The sequence below is a fragment of the Saccopteryx leptura genome, chromosome 1 (assembly GCF_036850995.1).
Source record: "Saccopteryx leptura isolate mSacLep1 chromosome 1, mSacLep1_pri_phased_curated, whole genome shotgun sequence".
Lineage (NCBI taxonomy): Eukaryota > Metazoa > Chordata > Mammalia > Chiroptera > Emballonuridae > Saccopteryx > Saccopteryx leptura.
Window position 1 is genome coordinate 181,313,389 of NC_089503.1, and position 22,158 is coordinate 181,335,546.

Here is a 22,158-nt window from a genome sequence, read left to right on the forward strand (position 1 = left end):
AGGGTTTTGAACAGGCGACCTCAGCATTCCAGGTCGACGCTTTATCCACTGTGCCACCATAGGTCAGGCTAAAAAAAAATTTTTAAAGAGAGAAAGGAGGCTATTTCTTTCCTTAATGACACCATCACTTAATCACTTGATGTCCATCCCTGATCCCTAACCCTGAGATTCCTTAACCCTGAGATCCGCTCCCTTTAATTCACCTGGGAAATGGAGAACATAGCTTCACCTTCCTTTATGGCATTCAAGTTCCTTTGAAGACTTTTTGCTGTTGAATGCCCTTTTTGGGAAATCAATGAAGGACGCACAAACTTACTCATTCAGTCTAAAGGCCCCCCCGGATGGCATGTGTTTTGGCTCTGGGCCTGGCAGAGTTGTGATTAGCCCTTCACCAGCCTTTTGGTCTCAGCAAACAAACCTCCGTTACTCAGCTCTCCAAAGGAGATCTTTGGGGCAAATGTGTTTCCTTCAGTCCTTTGCTTCAGGGAAGATAAAATGACAGAATGTGCTGGACTATAGCACTACCTTGTATCAAACCTGGGTTTTAATCCCAATTGCCTCTCTTGCTAGCTGTGTGACTTTGGGCAAATGCCTTATCATAGGTTTCTCTCTGGGAAAAACAGCAACGACTGTTGGCTTTCTTTCAAGATGGTTCATTACCGAAGTACAAAAATGTTCTTCACAAACTGAAGTTTCCCCTCCCCACAGTCCTTAAGCCCAGACCTATGCTGGTTGGTTCCAGAGTCACTGATTTTATTATGAACCCTAATGTCTCCAACAGAAAAATATCTTAAACAGGTCATGAGCAAAGTGACTTTTCCTGACCCACAGGTGGCTGTCCCATTTCCATCCTCAGGACTGACCTCCTCCTGCCCAGGGAGGGAAAGTGGGGGAGGGGAGGATGGGAGAGGCCTGATGTCACACAGCCCTACATAAGGGCCTCCTGTAGGCTCCTGCTGGAAGATTGGAAGCAGCTGGAGGAATGAGTTAGGTCCTGGCTGTGAGATTTTTTTTTTTTAAGTCAGACACAGACACAGCTGTTGAGAAAAATGCAAACTCCACAGAACAGCCCAAGCCTCAGACCCTTCAAGCAGAGGAAGACCTTAGGTAAATTTCTCAGGTAGCGTCTGGGTTACCAGAGAGACAGGGGAGAGGATACAGGCTTCTCTTACTTTTTACTTACTTTTTGTACTTGAAATGTTCACAGCAACCAGACAAGAGGAAGTTGCCAGAATCCGGGCAAAGTTCCCAAACAAGATCCCGGTAAGACTCCACTGTATATTTTATTATTATTGATTGATTGATTTTAGTGTAAAGACTTAAAAAATCTTTTTATTGATTGATTTTAAAGAAAGAGGAAGGGGAAGAGAGAGAGACTTTGATTTGTTGTTCCACTTATTTATGCATTCATTGGTTGATTCTTGTATGTGCCCTGAGTAGGGATTGAACCCACAACCTTAGCATATTGGGACGAAGCTCTAACCAATTGAGCTACCTATCTAGGGCCATTGTACTTTTTTTTGAAAATGAATGTACTGTACTACTCTGTTCCTTGAAAACAAATTCAAAGATAAGAGGAACAAAAATCCCACTCTCCCTGTTCTAAGATTCTAAGATACTGAGAGCTCTGAGTCACATTCTCAGGCTGATACTCTCCACAGGTGGTAGTGGAGCGCTACTCCAAGGAGAAGTTCCTGCCCCTGCTGGACAAGACCAAGTTCCTGGTCCCTCAGGAGCTGACTATGACCCAGTTCCTCAGCATCATCCGGTACATGACCAGGTGTGGGTGAGGGGTGTGGGTGGGGGGTACATCCCTGGGGGAGGGGGTTCTGTTTGCTTTGTTATTTTGGTTGGTTTTGAGGATGAGGGCATTCCAGGAAAAGAGAGGGAAAAGTTTGTTTTGTTTTGTTTTGACTCACCTTTTAGATTCTGTAGTGCCCAGAAAAGATGCTCTGAGATTTCATCTATTTTAAACAAGTAGGAGAACCCCTGAGATAACAAATCTAAAGAGTAAAGCTACCAACCTTTCTAAAAATTTTCTAGAACAGTCTTGGCTCTGAAACTGGTCCAGAGTAGCTTTTCGTGGGAAACCCAGTCAACATCTTCTCAGTAGAAAAACAACAGTTTTTAGGGCATGTATACCTGGGACCTCTTCAAAAGGTAAATGCTCTCTGCAACTGCTCAGAGAATGACAAGAATGGCACCCCCAAAACACACTCCTCTCTTAGGACAGGGCACAGCAAAGAAACGTAGCTATTTTTAAAGCTTAAGAGAGTTAAGTGGTGTCCCCATACCCACACATTCAAGACAAATGACCAGGTGAATATGAGCTAGCAGTGGTAATTCTTCCCTGGGTTAAAGTCTGGAGGAGCCGACCCTTGGAAGCCAGGTAGCTGTTGCAACTTGGTTTCTCTTTCTTTTTTCTTTCTTTCTTTCTTTCTTTCTTTCTTTCTTTCTTTCTTTCTTTCTTTCTTTCTTTCTTTCTTTCTTTCTTTCTTTCTTTCTTCCTTCCTTCCTTCCTTCCTTCCTTCCTTCCTTCCTTCCTTCCTTCCTTTCTTTCCTTCTTTTTTTCCCTTCCTTCCTTTCTTTTGTTTGCAACTTGTTTTTTCAAGAATTCATTATGAATACACATTTGTTTCTGTTTTATTTGTTTTAATGATTTAAGAGTATACTGATTTCTTTCCTCAGAAAGGCATACATCAGTCCAGTGTGAATGGATGTGGCTGAGGAGAATGAGAGTTATCTCATGTTGATGTAACAATAGGTGACTCCTCCCTCCACAAAGAAATGTTTTGAGGTCTGAGAGCCATTGTGCTCTCCTATCTCTGGGCTCTGTGTTTAGACCAGTGAACAGAATTCCTACCCACAGTCTTCCCCCAGCCCCCCACAGCGGGGAGATGGCACAACCCTCATCAACAGAGAGCACAGCAAAGACAGGAGGGCATGGAGGTGCAGACACTAGAACAGAGTTTCCTCCAGGTCAATGGCAGCAGGCATGCCCAGCTCCACCCATTCTCTTTGCAGAGCAATTCTTTTTTGCCCAAAGACAGCCACGCAATTGTCAGTGCTAAAAACTTTGGGGTGGCCCTGGCCGGTTGGCTCAGTGGTAGAGCGTCGGCCTGGCGTGCAGAAGTCCCGGGTTCAATTCCCGGCCAGGGCACACAGGAGAAGCGCCCATCTGCTTCTCCACCCCTCCCCCTCTCCCTCTCTGTCTCTCTCTTCCCCTCCTGCAGCGAAGCTCCATTGGAGCAAAGATGGCCCGGGCGCTGGAGATGGCTCCTTGGCCTCTGCCCCAGGCGCTAGAGTGGCTCTGGTCACAACAGAGCGACGCCCCGGAGGGGCAGAGCATCGCCCCCTGGTGGGCGTGCTGGGTGGATCCCGGTCGGGCTCATGCGGGAGTCTGTCTGACTGTCTCTCCCTGTTTCCAGCTTCAGAAAAATACAAAAAACAAACAAACAAACAAAAAAACTTTGGGGTTATTCTGGGAGTGATTATCCAGTTATAGAATTAATCAGGCTCCAGCCAGCCCTTTCTCCCACTGCCTCATGAACCTAGTTCACCCAGAAGTTCAAAGCTCTAAGGCTGGAGTGGGTGGGCTGTGCCTACCTCACCAAGTAGAGCAAAGGGACATGTGCTTCAGTGAGACTGAGCCTTTACCTGTGTAGTATGCCATCAGGCTGCCTCTGCTCCAGGATGCATCACAGCTCAGATTGACCTTGACATGTAAAGCATGTCCACTTGAACTCTGCTGCTTCTCGCTCTCACTGATGTAGAAGGAGAAAAGGCAGGGAAGGAGCGTGCACACTGGCAGGTGGTTCATCCCTTCCAAAGGTCCTTCACAGCTATTTAACATGGATGCTGGAAGAGATTGGGATCCCCTTTGTACCTCTGGGGAAATGCCTTTAACTTACTTAGCATTTTTGTGTTGGTATGTCTCCTAGTTAATGATGGGAAGGTTTCCTTCCTTCTTTTGGCCAAACTAGGAGGCCTTCTGGAATCTTAATCTCCAAGTTAGGAGCCTGGAGCAATTCAGGCTTTCCGAGTGTCACCATGGGGCAGCTTCCTGGGCTGCTTCCCAGATCTACCAAACCAAAGCCTATGGGGTTGGCCCAGGAATCTGCAATGTCAACAGGCCTCTCCTGGGTGATTCTCAAGCTCGAGGAAGGCGGTGAGGGTGGGGGGTGGGCAGTGTGCCTTGGATGGGTTTGTCCACACTGGGCGATGGAGGTAAGGTTTTGGGTCCGGGCCCTCCCCACGCCCCCGGGATAACCTTCTCCCTTCCTGTTCTTCCCCTCCCCCTATGCCAGGAGCCGCATGGTCCTCGGGGCCACTGAAGCCTTATACTTGCTGGTCAACAACAAGAGTGTGGTCAGCATGAGCGTGACCATGGCAGAGATCTACAGGGACTACAGGGACGAGGATGGCTTCCTGTACATGACCTATGCTTCCCAGGAGACGTTCGGCTGTGGGGACCTGGTGGTCCCAGGGATGGGGCAGCCCGGGGGGCATACCCTGCCATCCTTGGCAGCATGGACCCAGGACTGGTCCCCTAACCGAGGTGCTGAAGCTGACAGGACCTGCCAGCTTCCGCTGGTGCGTGATGCACAGACAGGGAGCCAGGATGCCACGCAGGTGCGCATGCACCATTCTCTCTAGGAAAACATGGGGACTCCTAGAAGTTCTGTCCCTAATGAGTCTTTTCTGGGTCAAAGGCAGGGTTGTGCTTGTGTGAGGGTTCTGTGCGATAGTCGTGTCTTCTGTGGTGGAGGCCGCAGGCCCTGGAGTTTGGTGTCACCCATGTGGCCAGAGTCCCGTGTGCTGCGTCATAGAGAACCTGGCCTGGGGTGAGCTCTGGAACCGGGGAGCCGCATAAGCCGGGGGCAGAATGAGGAGGAGGGGGGGTCCCGATATGACTCATTATATGTTCCACAGCATCCGCTCATCTTGGTTATTTCCCTCATATTTTTTGTCTGTGTCACACAGATGGATGCCAAAGTTGTAACTTTTCAATATAAAGTAATCTCACCCATTTGAGTGTTTATACTGTGCACCAGGCATTATTCTGATCACTCTAGGTGCATAAATGCCCCATCACAACACTCTGTGGTTCATTGTTATTTTTCCAGATGAGGAAACTGAGACCTAGAAAAGTCAAAAACGTTTGTCCAATTCACACTACATAGTCTACTGGGATCTGAGGCAACACCCTTTGCCCTCTGTTAGCCTCCCCAAGTTAGATGAAGTTAGTCTACAGGAGAAGTAAGGACTTAGCTTGGGCTGAGCCCAGTTGCACCAACGTGGCCCACAGGGGAGACAGGTGGAATTGGGACTATAGCAGGGCTCGGTGAATGCATGGTGGGCGTCTGGGTTAGTAGCCACCGCACAATGGACATGCACCTAACTGTGCCCAGTGCTGGTCCCCCTCTCAGCCTTCTCTGTTTCCTTGGTCTTTGTTGAGCCCCAATATCTATGACTGTCATCACACTGTGAGATCAGAGGTCCTGCCCTGGGGTGTAGCAGGGTGAGCTGTTGTGTTCTCTTTAGTGTCCAAGATCTTCCCTATAGTGTCTTCCCTCCTATGTCAGCCTCTGGCTGGAGGCGAGTCACCACTTGTCTCCAGCAGCCTTGGTTGTGATGGGCAGTATTCCCTCTTCTACTCTGTATAACCAACCAGAATTCACAGCCTAAAATCCTCATGACCTCATTATGGAGCCTGTGGGCCAGGATTTTCAAGTCCATGCACACACACACAGATAAACAGTGTGCACAGCTGGTCTCCGCTATACAGTGTGGGGACTCAGCCTGGAAGAACTGAAAGGCTGGGAGTGACTTGAATAGCTGGGGACTGAAATCATCTGCAGACTTCTTCATTCTCTCATCTGCCTCCTCAGCTGGGGTGACTCACAGCTGCCTGGAGTGGTGCCGGGTGGCCTCTCCAAGTACGAGTTCCAGGAGGGAGCACCCTCAGAAGGACCAGCTGGAGAGCATGCGAGCCAAGAAGCCAAGACTGAAGCCGACCTGTCTGACAGTGATGAATATCAATCAATTCTGGTCTAGATTTTTCTTTTTTTCCTTTATTTTCTTAGCCTCTACTCAGGTCCTTATAATTAATGGGCAATATGTATTTCTGTAAATCAGGACAACTTCTAAGCTAATGCTCGTTTTCTATTGATTTTTACAAGTTCATACAATTCAATAATTAATTCTTTGTATGCCATGCTTATTTTAAAAATTATACACTCGTCTTGACTGGCTAGCTCAGTTGGTTAGAGCATCATCCTAAAGCACAGAGGTTGCTGATTTGATCCCCAGTCAGGGCACATACAGGAATAGATTGATGTTCCTGTCTCTCTCTTCCTCTCTCCTTTCCTCTGTCTCTAAAATCAATAAAATACACATTTTTTAAAACCTTATCCACTTTTTTTTTATCTTGTTTGGCAGACTTTCTCATCTAAATGCTCTTTATTCTTGTGTGATCTTTTCTTTTGTAGTTTATGAGGTTCATGGTCTCAATAGAAAAACTCTCTCAACTTCAAAGTTATAAAAAGCATAAGCCTTTCCTGTGTTTACTTCTAGCTCTGTGATTTCATTTTGTTTACACTCAAGTACCTGAACCAACTGGAATTTCTTTTGAAAACAAGGAAAATTCCCAGGTTCCATTTTTTCCAAATGTCTAACCAATTGTCACGTGTGCCTTTAAAAAATAATTTATCCATGAACATTGAATTTAATTTGCTGTGACTATGTCCTATACCTTAAGAACCCAAACTTCTTAAGAACATGAACTGTGACTTTTTTTATGATTACCCATGGCTTTCAGTAATACCAAGCACATCTTAGGTGGTTAATTAATGCTTGGTGAGAAATTAAGAGTTCTGGTGTCAATCTCAGAGGGAGACAGTAGAATGATTGGATTGTTCTCCGAGTTGTTTGCACAGTGATGGGTCAGGCAGGAAAACCATTCTTTCCTGTGCTTGTTGTAATGCATTAGTTATCCTCTCCACCCCCACAAAACCAGAGAGGACCAGATAAAAAATGTGGCTCTTTATGTTACAGCTAACATGATATTTACAGCTGACCCCAGGTTTACTTGAATGCCTAGACTAGACATCAGTAAACTACCGCCTGGGGCCATCCCATCTGGGGCCCATTTTTGTAAGTAACGACAGAATGTATCCTCATCCATTGGTTATTATTATTGTCTCTGGCTGCTTTCATGCTACAATGGCTGAGCTGAGTAGTTGAGACAATAGGCGATATAACCTGCAAGGCTCAGTATGGGGTGGCAGGGGCAGGGATGAGATAATAGTACATTAAATTACCAGCCATTATTACCTAAAAGATAAATCATAGGTAAGGGTGCCAAATAATAATAAGAGAACAAATAATACAAATAAATAAGGATACAAAAGTAAGACAAACAATAATAATTAATTATTATTTAATTAATATTAATTAAACACAAATAATATAATTAATAAATAATACAAGAATAAATTGTTTTGTGTACTCACAAACTACAAACCTACTTTTGCCAATGCCTGTATTTACTATGTGACCCTTTAGAGAAGTTTGCTGACCTCCAAACTCTAGGTTTACAGTTATGATTTTTATCATTAAGATATCATGGAAGATCATGTGGATAAAGCATCAATCAACCTGGAATGCTGAGGTCGCCTGATCAAGGCACATATGATAAGCAATCAATGAACAACTGAAGTGAAGCAACTATGAGTTGATAGTTCTCTCTACACACCCACCTCCTCTTTCTGTAAAATCCATAAATAAAATCTTTAAAAAAAAGTATTATGGAAGATAAATCACAATAGAAAGAAGTATCTTTTTGTTGCTCTTGCTTTGGTCCTACACCCGATAAGAAGAAAAGTGTTTCCAAACTGACTGGACTCACTGACTTTGTATCACCAAGTCTGTGACTGGAGTTTACTACTGACACATACAGAGTTCTCCACAGGTCGCTTGGCATTCACAGGTCCTGGCTCCATTGTCACAGGTCTTCTCCATGCCCTCTTACCCTTTGTGTAAAGGAAATATGTATGGGGGGCAAGGAAAGAAGAAATAAAATGTGTATGGGAGATTTCTAAGTGTGTTGTTTTTCTTTTATGAACAAACAAAAGTAAATAGTTCATCCCTGTTTTCCAGCAGATTCTAAGTTAGAGGACTTGAGCTTCTCACAGCAGATAGGTCCCAGTCACAGAAGACTAGATCTAAGGCGGGTTTCCCAATTTCCATGCAATCGACATTTGAGCAAATAATCCTTTGCTGTGGAAGGCTGCCATGAGCATTGTGGGATGTTTAGTGGCATCCCTGGCCTCTACCCACTAGATGTTAGTGGCATTGCCTCCCCCACCCCCAACAGTGATACCAAGAATGTCTTGAGATATTAACAACTGTCCCCCAAGGGCTGAAATTGCCTCCATCTCAGAACTCAGAGGTTTAGAATCTATTCTAAACCCCAAGTGTAGTCTGGAGACCAGCAGCACTAGCCTCATCTGGGAGCTGGTAAAAATGAAGACTCTCAAAATGAAAAAGAAAAAAACCAAAGCTGAATATCAGGTCCCTCCCCTGAATACTGAATGGGAACCTCAACTATATCAAGCTGCCCCAGCTGACTCCTGAGCACATGAGAGTTTGAGAAGCAATGGCTGCTTTTTCCTTGCACTCCCTGGAAAAGAGCCATCAGCGTTCTTCATTGTGCTTTTTGAGCACATACATACCTGTGTTACAGGACAGTGTAGGCCCCTGGGGACAGCCGAGGCTTTGTCATCCGACAGACCTGTGCTCAGAAGTAGGGTCTTCCACTGTGGCCTGGGGAATTATTTTATCTGGTCAGTGTCCTCAGCTGAAAAGTTACTGGTTCGTGTTTCAAAACAAGAAGAACTTCTGAGCAGGTTGTTGTTGAAAGATCAGCACAATTTTAGTTTCAAAGTTTTCAAATCATTTATTCTATACATTGCTACACAGTGGTGTTGCTTCCTCCATCCAAGAACCTCCAACTATACTGTATATTGATAATTCAATAACCTGTCTCCGTTGACATTGAAGGCAGACCTGACAAAGAGCACCAGGGTGCCAACACTGCTTCGCTAGCTTGAAATGTCCTGTTTGTTACCCATAAACAGAAATACTGTACCCCCAATTGAAAGTTCCTAATGGGTGTATCTTAAACTTCTGAAAAACTAGCTCTAGCCATAGGGGAGATCAAATATAAATGTCGGGGAGCCTGACCAGGCAGTGGCGCAGTGGATAGAGCATCAGACTGGGATGCAGAGGACCCAGGTTTGAGACCCCGAGGTCGCCAGCTTGAGTGTGGGCTCATTTGGTTTGAGCGAAAGCTCACCAGCTTGGACCCAAGGTCGCTGGCTCGAGCAATGGGTTACTCGGTCTGCTGAAGGCCTGCGGTCAAGGCACATATGAGAAAGCAATCAATGAACAACTAAGGTGTTGCAACGAAAAACCAATGATTGATGCTTCCTATCTCTCCGTTTCTGTCTGTCTGTCCCTGTTTATCTCTCTCTCTGGCTCTCTGTCTCTGTAAAAAAAAAAAGAAAAAATGTTGGGGAAACAGTGGATAAACATTAAATGTGTCCCCTTGACATGAATTCTCACACTCCAAAGAAAAGAAGAGACCTTGAGCACAACAAAACCTCACAAAGGAAATAAACCACAGTCCTCCCAACGTCTGGTACTGCTATGGCAACTGGAGCCCTCATGTAAAGCCAGTAGCCAGTGCTACCATCACAGCAGCCTGACCCATGCAGGTTCGCACTGGATTCGGACAGTGGGTAAAGAAACAATGGAGCCAAAAACTGGTGGACCATCATCTTTAATCCTAGCTTGCACCCGGCGGGCAAGTAAAAACACACACTGGGCTCCAAAACCCACTCATTCAGTGCTCACAAAGCTACTGACTTATCCGAGTTTCCTAGAATCAAAGGTTTCTAGCTCACCAGACTTATTCACCTGTGTTCCCCATCTCCTTTCTTCTCCCTGCACAAACTCTGCACAAACTGGCTTCTCCCTCAACACTCCACCATCTTGGCTGCCTCTCCTGGCCTCCTCCACATGGCCTTTCTCTGCTCTCCTCTCTAATGCTAATCTCAGGAACCGAGAGTGCAAGCTCCCGGTCTGCCCCCATTTTATAGTGTAGAAATCAAAATCTTTAATCTAATATACAAATAAGGAAGTCTCTGATACAAAGTCACTTACTGAGGCATAATGGGATTCCTCATGAGAGTGCACCACCCAACATCATGCATTCAGTCAAGTGTGGGGGGAAAAGCTTAGTCTTAAAACTAAGCCTTAGGCTATAACCACCTGCCTGCTTACAGCCTGTCCCCCACACCCAATGCAAACTATAAGCGAGCAAACATATATATCATATTTAAAAACTTATTTGACCAACACCTCAAAAAGGCACAAGTGGCCCAGGTGGATTCTGGGAGCAGGGTTGAGAAGTGAGGGCAACAGACCACCATGTAGGACAAGAAGTCAGGAAAGGGATACAAGCAGAGAATTTCTAATAACAAGTCCCAAACATTAATGTTATTCTATCTTTATTTGATGTCCTTTAACAGGATAAATCTGTGTGACTATTATTCACCCTCTAGCACAGTGGTCCCCAACCTTTTTTGGGCCACGGACTGGTTTAATGTCAAAAAATATTTTCACGGACCGGCCTTTAGGGTGGGACAAATAAATGCACAAAATAAAATTATGTGACCAGTGTAAAAACTGTGGTATTTTTAAATATAATTGTTGAACTTACAATATTTATTGGGCTAAATTAAAGGAGGAACAAGCATGTCCTCATTATTCAGGCTGTATTTAAATTTGTTATTCTGACAACGTTTCATGTTATTTATTCTTTCTCTATGGACTGGTACCAAATGGCCCATGGACCCATACCGGTCCGCGGCCCGGGGGTTGGGGACCACTGCTCTAGCACACCTAATTTAGAAAGCTTACTCATCGCTAACGCTATGCCTCTCACTACACTAAGCTATGTTATTAGAATTGCTTTTCTCTCTGGCCAGGTAGCTCAGCTGGTTAGAGCATTGACTGGATACACCAAAGTTGCAGGTTTGATCCCAGGTCAGGGCACATACAAGAGTCAAACAACGAATGCATAATAAGTAGAACAACAAACTGATGTCTCTCTCTCATAAACTCAATAAAAAGAAAAAAAAAGGGACTTTTCAGTTACCAAAATGGAATTAACATTTGAATATCAACAGTGTAGACTCCTGGGTAAATGAGAAAACAAGAATCTGAATGAGGGTGGGGGTCAGTGGGTAAGAACATTTCCTGACTTGATTCAGCTTCCAAAATAACTGGATACCAAGAAAAGGTTGCCCTGTCCTGGCTGAGTAGCTCCTTTGGTTAGAGTGCCCAGCTGCTATGCCAAAGTTGCAGGTTCAATCCCTGTCCGGGCACATATATGAGTCAACAAATGAATGCATAAATAAGTGAAACAACAAATCGATTTTTCTGTCTCTCTTCCTTCCTCTCTCAATCTAAAAATATCAATAAAATGGTTTAAAAAGGAAAGGAAAGGGTACCCTGGATGGGGGACAGATTTTTCAATTACCGAAAATGACCAGCCCCAATCACAACACAATATGAACAATATTTCATGAATTTAAATATCCTGGTTTCCTCTAAGTGCTATATCTTTTCTGGGAGCAAGCCCTTCTTTTGGCCCTAAAAGTGTCACCTATTCTCTTTGTTCTATGTCTTTGTCACTTCCTTCCTGCCAGACATTTCATGCACTGGCCCATCCTTTCCTGCTGGTGCTCTATTATTTATTTATTTATTTATTTATTTATTTTAACCATCCTGTGTATTTGTCATGCCTGGAGTGTCCCTCTCTCTAAGGATGAACTCCTCCTCATCCTTCAAGATTCACAGCAACTCCTTGATTTAGTTCTGAGTCCTTACCATCTTAAATCAGTGCCACTCATTTATTTGGAATCTACAATGATTTCAGAATATTTAATCACTATTCACTAAGACAGTGGTTTTCAAAGTGTGTACCAGGACACACTGATGCACCCTAGAAGATTTCCAGGTGCACCCTATGGTATTCCAGAGAAACATGTGCCTGTTGGGAACCAAAAAACCAACAGGGTTTTTGGAGTTTAGATTTTTGGGGTACAGAGGTGTGGGGAATTGGCTGTAAGCTGACAGTTTGCCCAACCACCCACCCCACTTGCCTGATTAGGTTGCAAAAGGCTGTTAAGCTGTGGTGATGGATTGTTTACACTGCCCTCCATGTTCCCCAGAAAGACTGGAGGCAAGTTTCTTCTATCCTGTTTGGTGTAAAGTTAAGATGATATGTATGATGGGGGTTTTCTTCACTCAACACAATTAAGAGTAAAAAGAGAGGAATTCTTTAATGAATTGATAAGGAAATAAGAGTTTGCCTTTCAAATATATACCCAAACATTGAAGAAATCACTAGGACACATCAGCCATACGTTTCTCATAAACACAAGAATGAAAAAACACATTCACGCCAGGACCTGCTGAATTTACTAAATCTTACTAAGAATGTATCTATATATAAAAAGTTATCTTTTTATATATAGATACATGGACAAGAATGTGATGGTAAGGGGGGGTGGGGAGGGGGCAAGGAGGGAGAGAGAGGGGGTGGGGGAAGGGGAGGGGCACAAAGAAAACCAGATAGAAGGTGACAGAAGACAATTTGACTTTGGGTGAGGAGTATGCAACATAATCAAATGTCAAAATAATCTGGAGATGTTTTCTCTGAACATATGTGCCCTGATTTATCAATGTCATTGCATTAAAATTAATAATAAAAAAAATTTTTAAAGATAACTTTTTGTCTTTTTTTAATTTCTTAACCCCCCTTTTTTACAAATTTTAAAAAGCATAACTCAAAAATAACATAAAAATGTTTTTAATGTCAAAATAAATTTAATTTTGTCACATTTATTTTATTTAATTACCATAAAGCACACTTGGACTTCATGCTTTTTTTTTTTTTTAATAAATGATCCCTTTTATTTTAAGTAATGCATGACACTGGCCTGGCTTTGCTCTGCAAGCCCTCAGTCAAGATACAGTCAAATAACTATGGCTGCAGGTTCTTCTGCACGATCCACAATTCAGACACAGAGCTGAGGTGGGTGGGAGGGGCAGGAGGGTGTCAGAGGGCAGACTGTCTCCAGCCCTTGCCTCTGTTGGGCTAGCCAAAGCTGACATACCCCATGGAATGGTGACCAAATGGCACATGGCCCTCCCACAACAACCCTGGGGCTGTTAGGAGACTGCCCTTCAGAAGCTTTGAGCTCAGACCGTTCTAAGCCTTTTTATCTGGGTTATTTAATAATAAATTAAAATAAAGTAACAGCTTGGTCCTGAGGATGCTGAGCCAGCATGTCCACAGTTTTTGGCACAAAAAAATCAGGGTCTTTATTTTTGGAGTGCAGGATTTGTTGGCTTGCTTGTAAATTCATTTTTAAAAAAATCACATTCCCTATGAGCTAAGACCCTGGGGCGTGGGGTGGGCAGGGACTCTGTGAGAGCCTGAACCTGGGACACAGAGTCATCTCATCTTGTCAGCTCTGGCACCACACATGCTGTTTCCCTTGAGAAGTGGGGACAGGTCAAGGGTGTGAGCCCAAGAATAGTAGTGGAGCCATCAGGACAGGGTCATGGAGAGGCCGAGCTGCCACTAGGCAGCTTTGGTCGAGATGAAGGGCCAGTCCCACCCTGAGTGAGAGCAGAGGTGGAAGCAGGAGCATATGCTCACTGTCTTAGGGCCCGGCTGGGGATGCCTGACAGACCCCTGGGGGAAAAGGATGAAGATAAGCCCAGGCCCAACTGGCACCGCGCAGCACATTCCTGCAAAATCTGCTTTCATTTTATCTTGAGGTGTCCATCACCTGTAACAGTCTAGAAGTGATATATATAGAAACCATCAAATATGATCTGAGATATAAATTAACAAGTACAAGGCCTCACATTACATGATGTGAAAAGGCTAAAAACAGCGATAGAAACTACATTCATAAAAGTGCATCGTCAACATACAATGAAGGCTTTGGCTTGTTCTGGTGCCCACAGGGAAGTGGGCATGGCTGGCAATGAGCTGCCTGGAGCTAATACCCAGCTCCCTGGAGACACCCATTCCTGGGCACTGGTTTTTTGTTTTTTTCCTTTAATGACAACTCCTAAGGAAACTGGGTGTTGAGAGGGAGGAGCTCTAGCAATAGGCACATTGGAGGGGAGGGGCCGGAAGAAAGGACCAGAGCCCAGGCTGAGGTAAATAGGCCAACTCTAAGCTGCTTGGAGATACTGGCTCCCAGACCCCTGCTGCCACTCCTCCCCTGAGGGAGGAGCAAGAGGGGAAAGGCTGAGACCTCATGGGGATGGGCAAGGCTGGCCAAGGAGGAACAGAGCTGGTGGTTTTGGACATGGTGGCAGCACAGGGGTTGGAGAGGGCTCTGGCCTAGCAGGGTCATACTTACAGACAGCCTGATATAACTCTCCTGGCTAGCCTGAGTGGCCTGCTTAGGTCAGAGTGACCCACTGGATCAGAGGCTCAGTGTGCTGTCCATTTTCCTGTCTGCTGCAGTGGTGGAACAGATGCCAGGCCAGGTGCACAAAGGCCATTACCTTCAGCTCTTTCCAATCCAGCCCAAGGCCCAAGCCCATAGCAGGAGTACTCAGAGCCCAGAGGGCACATAGTCTCCACTTAAGAAACTGGGTACAGCATTAGAGTGACTCCAACTTGTAAAACAGAGACAATTGCATTGATAAAACTACCCCCTCGATGGGCAGTTCCACATCTCAGGCCCCTGCTTGGGAAGGCAGGGTCACAGGGGCAGGCAGAACTGACTCCTCCTTTCCTGAATAAGGCAGCATAACATTTGCTTCATCTTTGGTAATGACAGGGACTGGCAAAGCTGACCTGGGGGTTCCAGGGAGAGTGCAGCCTAGGCCTCTGCCTTCCATTGGCTGTGGGATGCTGGGCTTTACCTCAGGCTTGGGTGGGCTCATCCAGCCCAGAGATGCCCTGGTGATCTCCAGACCTGGGGAAGGGAAACAAAGTAACACTCTGAATGAAAGTTAACACTATCAGGACCCTCCTGTCCATCTTGTGTCCCCAGACCCTCTGGGCAGCTCTGGTGCTGATTGCAGTGTCAGGACACAGCCATGAGGGTGGGGCCCATGGCACCTGGCACACTGTTCCTAGTCTCTTACCCTCCACACTGAGCTTCGGGATTGGAGCTCTCAGGTCTGGCAGGCTGGGGCTTACAGTCCTTGAGGCTACAGCCATCCGACTAGGTCTGAGCCCCAGTGGTGGAAGGGGCACAGACAAATGCTGGCTGGACTATTGCTCCATGGTCCACAACCTTGCCTGGGAGAAGGAGCAATTTTGCTGAGTCCCATAGCAGCTCCTTGCCCATACAGCAGGGGCGGCCGGCAGCAGCGTGGCTTTGAGAGCTCAGTACACAAGCTGTGCAAAGTGGTGTGTGAGCAGCTCCTCGGCCGAAGGTCTCTGGCAGGCCTCCACAAAAACGCGCTTCAGGAAGTCCCGGCTGTGCTTGGAGATGTGGGAGGGCAGCTGAGGATTAGTGGGCTGCGTGGCAATCTTGAAAATGGCAGCCATGGCTTCATACTCTGCCCACAGTGGTTTCTCTGTCAGCATCTCTACCACAGTGCAGCCCAGGCTCCATACGTCTGCCTTCCTTCCATAGCCCTCGCAGCTGATCACCTCAGGGCTCATCCAGTAGGGTGTGCCAGTGACTGAGTGCATGCCTGGGCCCAACATGCAAATGGTCTGTAGGCGCTTGTTGGCCCCAAAGTCCCCCAGCTTCACATTCCCAGCAGAGTCTCGAAGGACGTTGGCTCCCTTGATGTCCCTGTGAATGATCATGTTGCTGTGCAGGTAAGACATGCCCTCCAGGATCTGCCGGGTGTATTTTCAGGTCACATTCTCTGTCAGAGCTCCATAGGCCTTCAACTGGTCTTTCACTGAGCCCCCTGGCATGTACTCCATGAAGATGGTCAGAGTCTTGTCAGCGCGGTCCCGCAGACAGCCATAGTACTGCACAATGCACTCGTGCTGCAAGTTCCTCAGCAACTGGATCTCACACTCCAGAGCACTCACCTCCTTGCTTGTCTCAGGACTGTCTGGTTCAAACTGGACCAGCTTGGAAGCAAGTTCAAGTCCTGTGTCCATGTCACAACACAAATAAACCCTGCCGAAGGCACCCTGGCCCAGGAGCTTCCCCCAGCGCCAGTTGATAGGGGCACTAGGAGACTTGGTTGGCACATTCCTCTCCTACACAGATAGGGTGTTCTCGCTGTTCACATTCTGTAGGTGCCCTCGGGGGTCCAGATATTGTACTGCCAGACCCATGTTCTCGCCATTTGTGCTCAGGGAGCGGCTGGAGGGCACCAGGGTGAACAGGTTACCTTGATGACGTCGTATTTGGGGAAATGTTCTTCTGCCATCGTTGTAGTCTTTATGGTGCATAGAAACATGGTAGCACCGGGGGTAGGTTCTACCTTTGACCCCTTTGTCATAGAGCTGAGTTTCCCCATCTGAGAACTCTTGTCTGTTGTCTGGGAAGCTCTGGGCTCGGGACATTCGTAATTTCCGGAAGGACGGACTGTCCAAGGATTGGCAGCTTCCTGACAAGGAATTTTCAGCACTGTCCAGGGGATCCAGCATGCATTGCTCACTGGTCTCTGTAATGGACTCCTCCTCACTGTTGATGCTGGTGTAGGACCCTTGCCGGGCAATGCGCTGCTGTCGTTCAGGCACATAGCCAGGGGGAGGTGAGCTTCGGCCAGGGTTCTGGGAGCTGACAGAGAGGTGCCTGCTTCTGGGCTCAGGGGTCTGGTAGATGGTATTTATATCTCCTGCAGACTGGGAAGCTTTGATCCGCACCTGCCTGGACACCCCGGAGTGGGGAGAGGAACTGGTATGGTTTCTGTCCTGGGACAGCAGCAATATCCTAAGACTTTTCATGCTTGAGCTTCTATCCAAAATGTCAATTGCTTTGTCAAGATCATCTTGGTTCTTCAGCAGGATGGAGAGCTCATTGTTCATGTAATGTAGATCAAGAGGCTGCCCAAACACTGTTGTCACCTTGTGCTCCACATCTTCATATCTTACAGGCTGGCTGAATGCTATAATTCGCCTCTCCCCATTGTGCTCAAACTTGATCCTGATGTCGCTCTGCCTATTTGGGTGACCCGTATCTTTGCTCTTCATGGTCTCATATCCAGATACCCGAGGACGTCGGTTCATGTGGAGGGCCACCAGATCCTTCATGATTGAGTTCAATGCCTCCTGTTCGTCCATGGTGAGATGGCGGCGGCTGCTCCGCTCGAGTGTCACCTCCGCAGCCCAGGCTGCATGCCGGGGGGCCCAGGAGGCAGGGACGGCAGCAGGCCTGGCTCCACACGGTGGGCGCGGGCTGTGCTCAGCCCCGCCGCCTCCCCAGGCTCCGGCTCTGGCTCCGCCCACAGCCGGGCACTGTGGCATGAGCAGCGTGGCCCACTACATCCCCAGCGCTCCTCGGCTTAGCCCTGCCCAGCCTCCTGTCAGTCCCTCAGTCCCGCAGTCGCTGCCTAGACTTTATGCTTTTTTCTTTAATATTTGACTTAATTATTATAACATATTTCTCAGAAATTTGTATATAATGCGCCTACAATTTACTTGTAGGATTTTAAATTCACCCCAACTTCAAAAAGTTTGAGAACCACTACACTAAGACCTTGAAAGATTTATCATTTTTAAAATTATTCTTCCCATCTGACCAGGCGGGTAGGCAGTGGATAGAGCGTCGGACTGGAATGCCGAGGACCCAGATTCAAGACCTTGAGGTCACCAGCTTGAGCGCGGGCTCATCTGGTTGGAGCAAAAGCTCACCAGCTTGGACCCAAGGTCGCTGGCTCGAGCAAGGGGTTACTCAATCTGCTGAAGGCCCATGGTCAAAGCACATATGAGAAAGCAATCAATAAACAACTAAGGTCTCGCAACAAAAAAAACTGATGATTGATGCTTCTCATCTCTCTGTTCCTGTCTGTCTGTCCCTGTCTATCCCTCTCTCTGACTCTCTCTCTGTCCCTGTAGAACAAATAAATAAATAAATAAATAAATAAATAAATAAATAAAATTATTCTTCCCATTTTAAGGATGAAGAAATTAAGATTAATAAAAATCAAATAATGTTTCTAAAGGCACAGAGCCCATAAACCTTCATGTCAGTCTCAGATTTGTATTATCCTGGGTCCCAAATATTTTTTGCTTAGAGTAAATAAAATAAAATAAAATAATTTATCTGAAATTTAATTTAACTGTGTGTCATTTATTTTTATTTTCTATATCTGCTAACCTCATGTGTGGCCCAAACGTGGGCTGCAGATGGTCTTATTCATTAGGATGCTGTAAAGCCAGTAGCTGCAGCCACCATCACAGCAGCCTTGCCTATGCAGGTTCGCATTACAGACAGTAATGAAACAACAAAGCCAAGAACTGGTGGGCCATTACCTTTAATCCTAGCTCATACCCAGCAGGCGAAAAATCCACAAAGTGGGAAAACACTTCCCTTTCCATTCAGGGCTCCTGTTGGTCAAATAAGTTTGTAAATATGATATATATTTGCTTGCTTATAGTTAGCATTAGGTATGGGGGACAGGCTGTGGGCAGGCAGGATCCTTGTAACCTGGGGCTTGGTTTTAGGACTAAGCCTTTCCTACCCCTTTTGATGTGGGGTGGTGCAATCCCATCATGCCTCAGATAAGTGACTTTGTATTAGAGACTTCCCTATTTTGTATAGTGGATTAAAGGTTTTGATTTCTGCACTATAAAGTGGGGCAGACCAGGAACTTGCTCTCTCTTGGTTCCTGAGATTAGCATTAGAGCAGAGAGCAGGTTGGAGAGCACAGTAAGGCCACGTAGAGAGGAGAGGCAGCCAAGATGGTGGAGTGCTGAAAGAGAAGCCAGTTAGCGCAGAGTTTGTGTACAGAGAAGGAGATGAGGAACAGAGGTGAATGAGGCTGGTGAGCTAGAAACCTTTGATTCTAGGAAACTTGGGTAAGCTTTGTGAGCACTGAATGAGTGTGTTTTTACTTGCCTGCTGGGTGCAAGCTAGGATTAAAGATAGTGGCCCACCAGTTTGTGGCTCTGTTGTTTCATTACCGTCTGTCCGAATCCAATGCGAACCTGCATGGGCAAGGCGGCTGTGATGGTGGCCATGGATACTGGCTTTACAGCTCCCAAAGCCACTGACTCATCCGAGTTCCCTAGAATCAAAGGTTTCTACCTCACCAGCCTTATTCACCTCTGTTCCCCATCTCCTTCTCTCTGCATAAACTCTGCACAAACTGGCTTCACCCTCAGCACTCGCCATATGGGCTGCCTCTCCTCTCCTCCACGTGGCCTTTTTCTGTCCTGCTCTCCTCCAGTATGGGCTCCTCTGCCCCATTTTATAGTGTAGAAATCAAAACCTTTAATGTAATATACAAATAAGGAAGTCTCTGATACAAAGTCACTTATCTCAGTGGTCCTCAACCTTCTTTGGGCCACAGACCGGTTTAACGTCAGAAAATATTTTCACGTACCGGCCTTTAGGGTGAGATGGATAAATGTGACCGAGACAAGCGTCAAGAGTGAGTCTTAGATGTAACAGGGAATCTGGTCATTTTTAAAAAATAAAACATTGTTCAGACTTAAATATAAATGAAATGGAAATAATGTAAGTTATTTATTCTTTCTCTGCAGACCGGTACCAAATGGCCTACAGACCGGGACCGGTCCACGGCCCCGGGGGTTGGGAACCACTGACTTATCTGAGGCATAAAAGGGATTCCTCATAAGAGTGCACCACCCCCTATCATGACAATAGTCAGGGGTGTGGGGAAAGGCTTAGTTTTGAAAAGATCTTAGTATTAAAAGGGTTGGAAAGGCTTAGTCTTAAAACTAAGCTTTAGGCTATCATTACAGCCTGTCTCCCAGACCCAATGCAAACTATAAGCGAGCAAACATATATATCATATTTACAAACTTATTTGACCAACAGATGCTAATCTTTGCATAGTATATTTTAAACAAATGGAAGGGACACCCAACTTTTGGGTCCTCAGCTTTCCATAGGCTGTTCCCCACTTTGACTCACTTGGAAACATCAGCTGTGTCTTCAAAACCAAAGGCAACTGGTTTCTTCCACCCCGGCATGGATGCTGTCACCCACAACCTTCCTGCATGCACACTTTATTCATATCTTTATTATTACATACTCCACAATGTCAGTTGCTTCGGGTAGTACCTAGCAATTAATTCATAATCAGTATGAATTAAAATTGCATGTATCGCCCTGGTCAGATGGCTCACTTGGTTAGAGCATTGTCCTGACATGCCAATGATTTAGGTTCTATCCCCTGTCAGGGCACATGCAAGAATCAGCCAGTGAATACGTAAATGAGTGGAACAATAAAACTATGTTCCTCTCTCTCTCAAATCAATAAATAAAATGATTTTTTTTTTTTTTTTTGCATTTTTCTGAAGCTGGAAACAGGGAGAGACAGTCAGACAGACTCCCGCATGCGCCCGACTGGGATCCACCCGGCACGCCCACCAGGGGCGACGCTCTGCCCACCAGGGGGCAATGCTCTGCCCCTCCGGGGCATTGCTCCACCGCAACCAGAGCCACTCTAGCGCCTGGGGCAGAGGCCAAGGAGCCATCCCCAGCGCCCGGGCCATCCCTGCTCCAATGGAGCCCTGGCTGCAGGAGGGGAAGAGAGAGACAGAGAGGAAGGGGTGGGGTGGGGGTGGAGAAGCAAATGGGCGCCTCTCCTATGTGCCCTGGCCAGGAATCGTACCCGGGTCCCCCCGCACGTCAGGCCGACGCTCTACCGCTGAGCCAACCAGCCAGGGCAATAAAATGATTTTTTTAAGTAAATGCCTTAAGGTTACAAAATCAAAACCCTGAGGCTTTAAGCATAGCTCCTGTTGGTCAAATAAGCTTGTAAATATGATATATATGTTTGCTCACTTATAGTTTGCATTGGGTGTGGGAGACAGGCTGTAAGCAGGCAGGGTCGTTATAGCCTAAGGCTTATGTTGTAGTAATATAAGGTTATAGTAATTAAATATATAGAAATATAAAATATGAAAACTATATAAAAGTAATTAAAAATATTTAAAATAATTATAAAGTTATGCTGTTTGAATAGGAATTAATATAGTGGCTTAGTGCCATAATTTTGTAATGTAATAAATAGATTCTGACTTTCAAGCAGAGCCCAGTTAGTATATGTGTGAACTTATATATAGATAAGAAGTAACCTGGTGCCATAATTTTGTAATGTAATAAACAGACTCTGACTTTCAAGCAGAGCCTAGTTAGTATGTGTATGAAATTATACATAAATAAGAAGTGGCTTGGTGTTATTTATATTAACTTTGTAAATTAATGAAAATAAGAACATTTTAAAAAGTGGTTGAATGTAAACATTTCAATAAATTGACATAAAGGGGATTCCCTGCGAGGAACTCCCAAAAAGATGGTTTGAGGTAATAATCCTGTAAATTGGCACCTGTTAGAAGGCACTGGCCAGAAAAGGTACTAAAGCTGAGGGGCCCCCTGCTGCAGTAGTCACCCAGACTCCAAAGTTAATGTGGACTGTCTCCACGCTGCTCTGAGCTCTGACCAAAGCCAGCCGAGAGGAGCAAGCCGATGGAGCCCCCTTAAGCTGTACCCAGGCACACCAAAAGGGTTTGTGAGTAGTAAATTGCCTGTGTGATTATTGCAGCTAATTTGTGTGTTGGTCATGACTTTCCTCCGGTGGCATTTAACAGTAGCATCCTTATAGCCGCCTCAAGAGTAGTCTTGAAGAGGCTGCCAGCCCTGCTAATAAGCAGGAGTGTCCCACTGCACGGGGAAGTCAAATCAGGGATCCCTGATCGACATACAGCTTGGGCTCTACTGGGACAGCTTAGTTTTAAAACTTAGCTTTTCCCCACACCCTTGACTATTGCTTGATAGGAGGTGGTGTACTCTTATGAGGAATCCCATTATGCCTCAGATAAGTGACTTTGTATCAGAGAATTCCTTGTTTGTATATTGGATTAAAGGTTTTGATTTTTACACT

At 45.8% G+C, this 22,158-nt stretch overlaps 1 protein-coding gene and 2 pseudogenes across 1 annotated transcript; 1 reads left to right on the forward strand and 2 right to left on the reverse strand.

The window, feature by feature from the left end:
* Window positions 1-982: 982 nt before the first annotated feature.
* MAP1LC3C (microtubule associated protein 1 light chain 3 gamma) lies at window positions 983-4,656 on the forward strand. The gene is made up of 4 exons (XM_066360147.1): window positions 983-1,107; window positions 1,208-1,263; window positions 1,662-1,768; window positions 4,308-4,656. Exons 1-4 carry the CDS (start codon window positions 1,050-1,052, stop codon window positions 4,654-4,656), a joined length of 570 nt encoding a protein of 189 aa, XP_066216244.1. The 5' UTR covers window positions 983-1,049.
* Window positions 4,657-15,496: 10,840 nt separating this feature from the next.
* On the reverse strand, window positions 15,497-15,949 carry LOC136403435 (mitogen-activated protein kinase kinase kinase 3 pseudogene; annotated as a pseudogene).
* On the reverse strand, window positions 15,576-17,371 carry LOC136403427 (mitogen-activated protein kinase kinase kinase 3 pseudogene; annotated as a pseudogene).
* Between the last annotated feature and the right edge of the window lie 4,787 nt (window positions 17,372-22,158).

Coding starts and splice junctions, on each gene's coding strand:
- MAP1LC3C (XM_066360147.1), top strand. CDS start 1,050: ATGCAAACTCCACAGAACAGCCCAAGCCTCAGACCCTTCAAGCAGAGG. Junction 1,264..1,661: donor AGTTCCCAAACAAGATCCCG/GTAAGACTCCAC, acceptor TACTCTCCACAG/GTGGTAGTGGAGCGCTACTC. Junction 1,769..4,307: donor CAGTTCCTCAGCATCATCCG/GTACATGACCAG, acceptor CCCCTATGCCAG/GAGCCGCATGGTCCTCGGGG.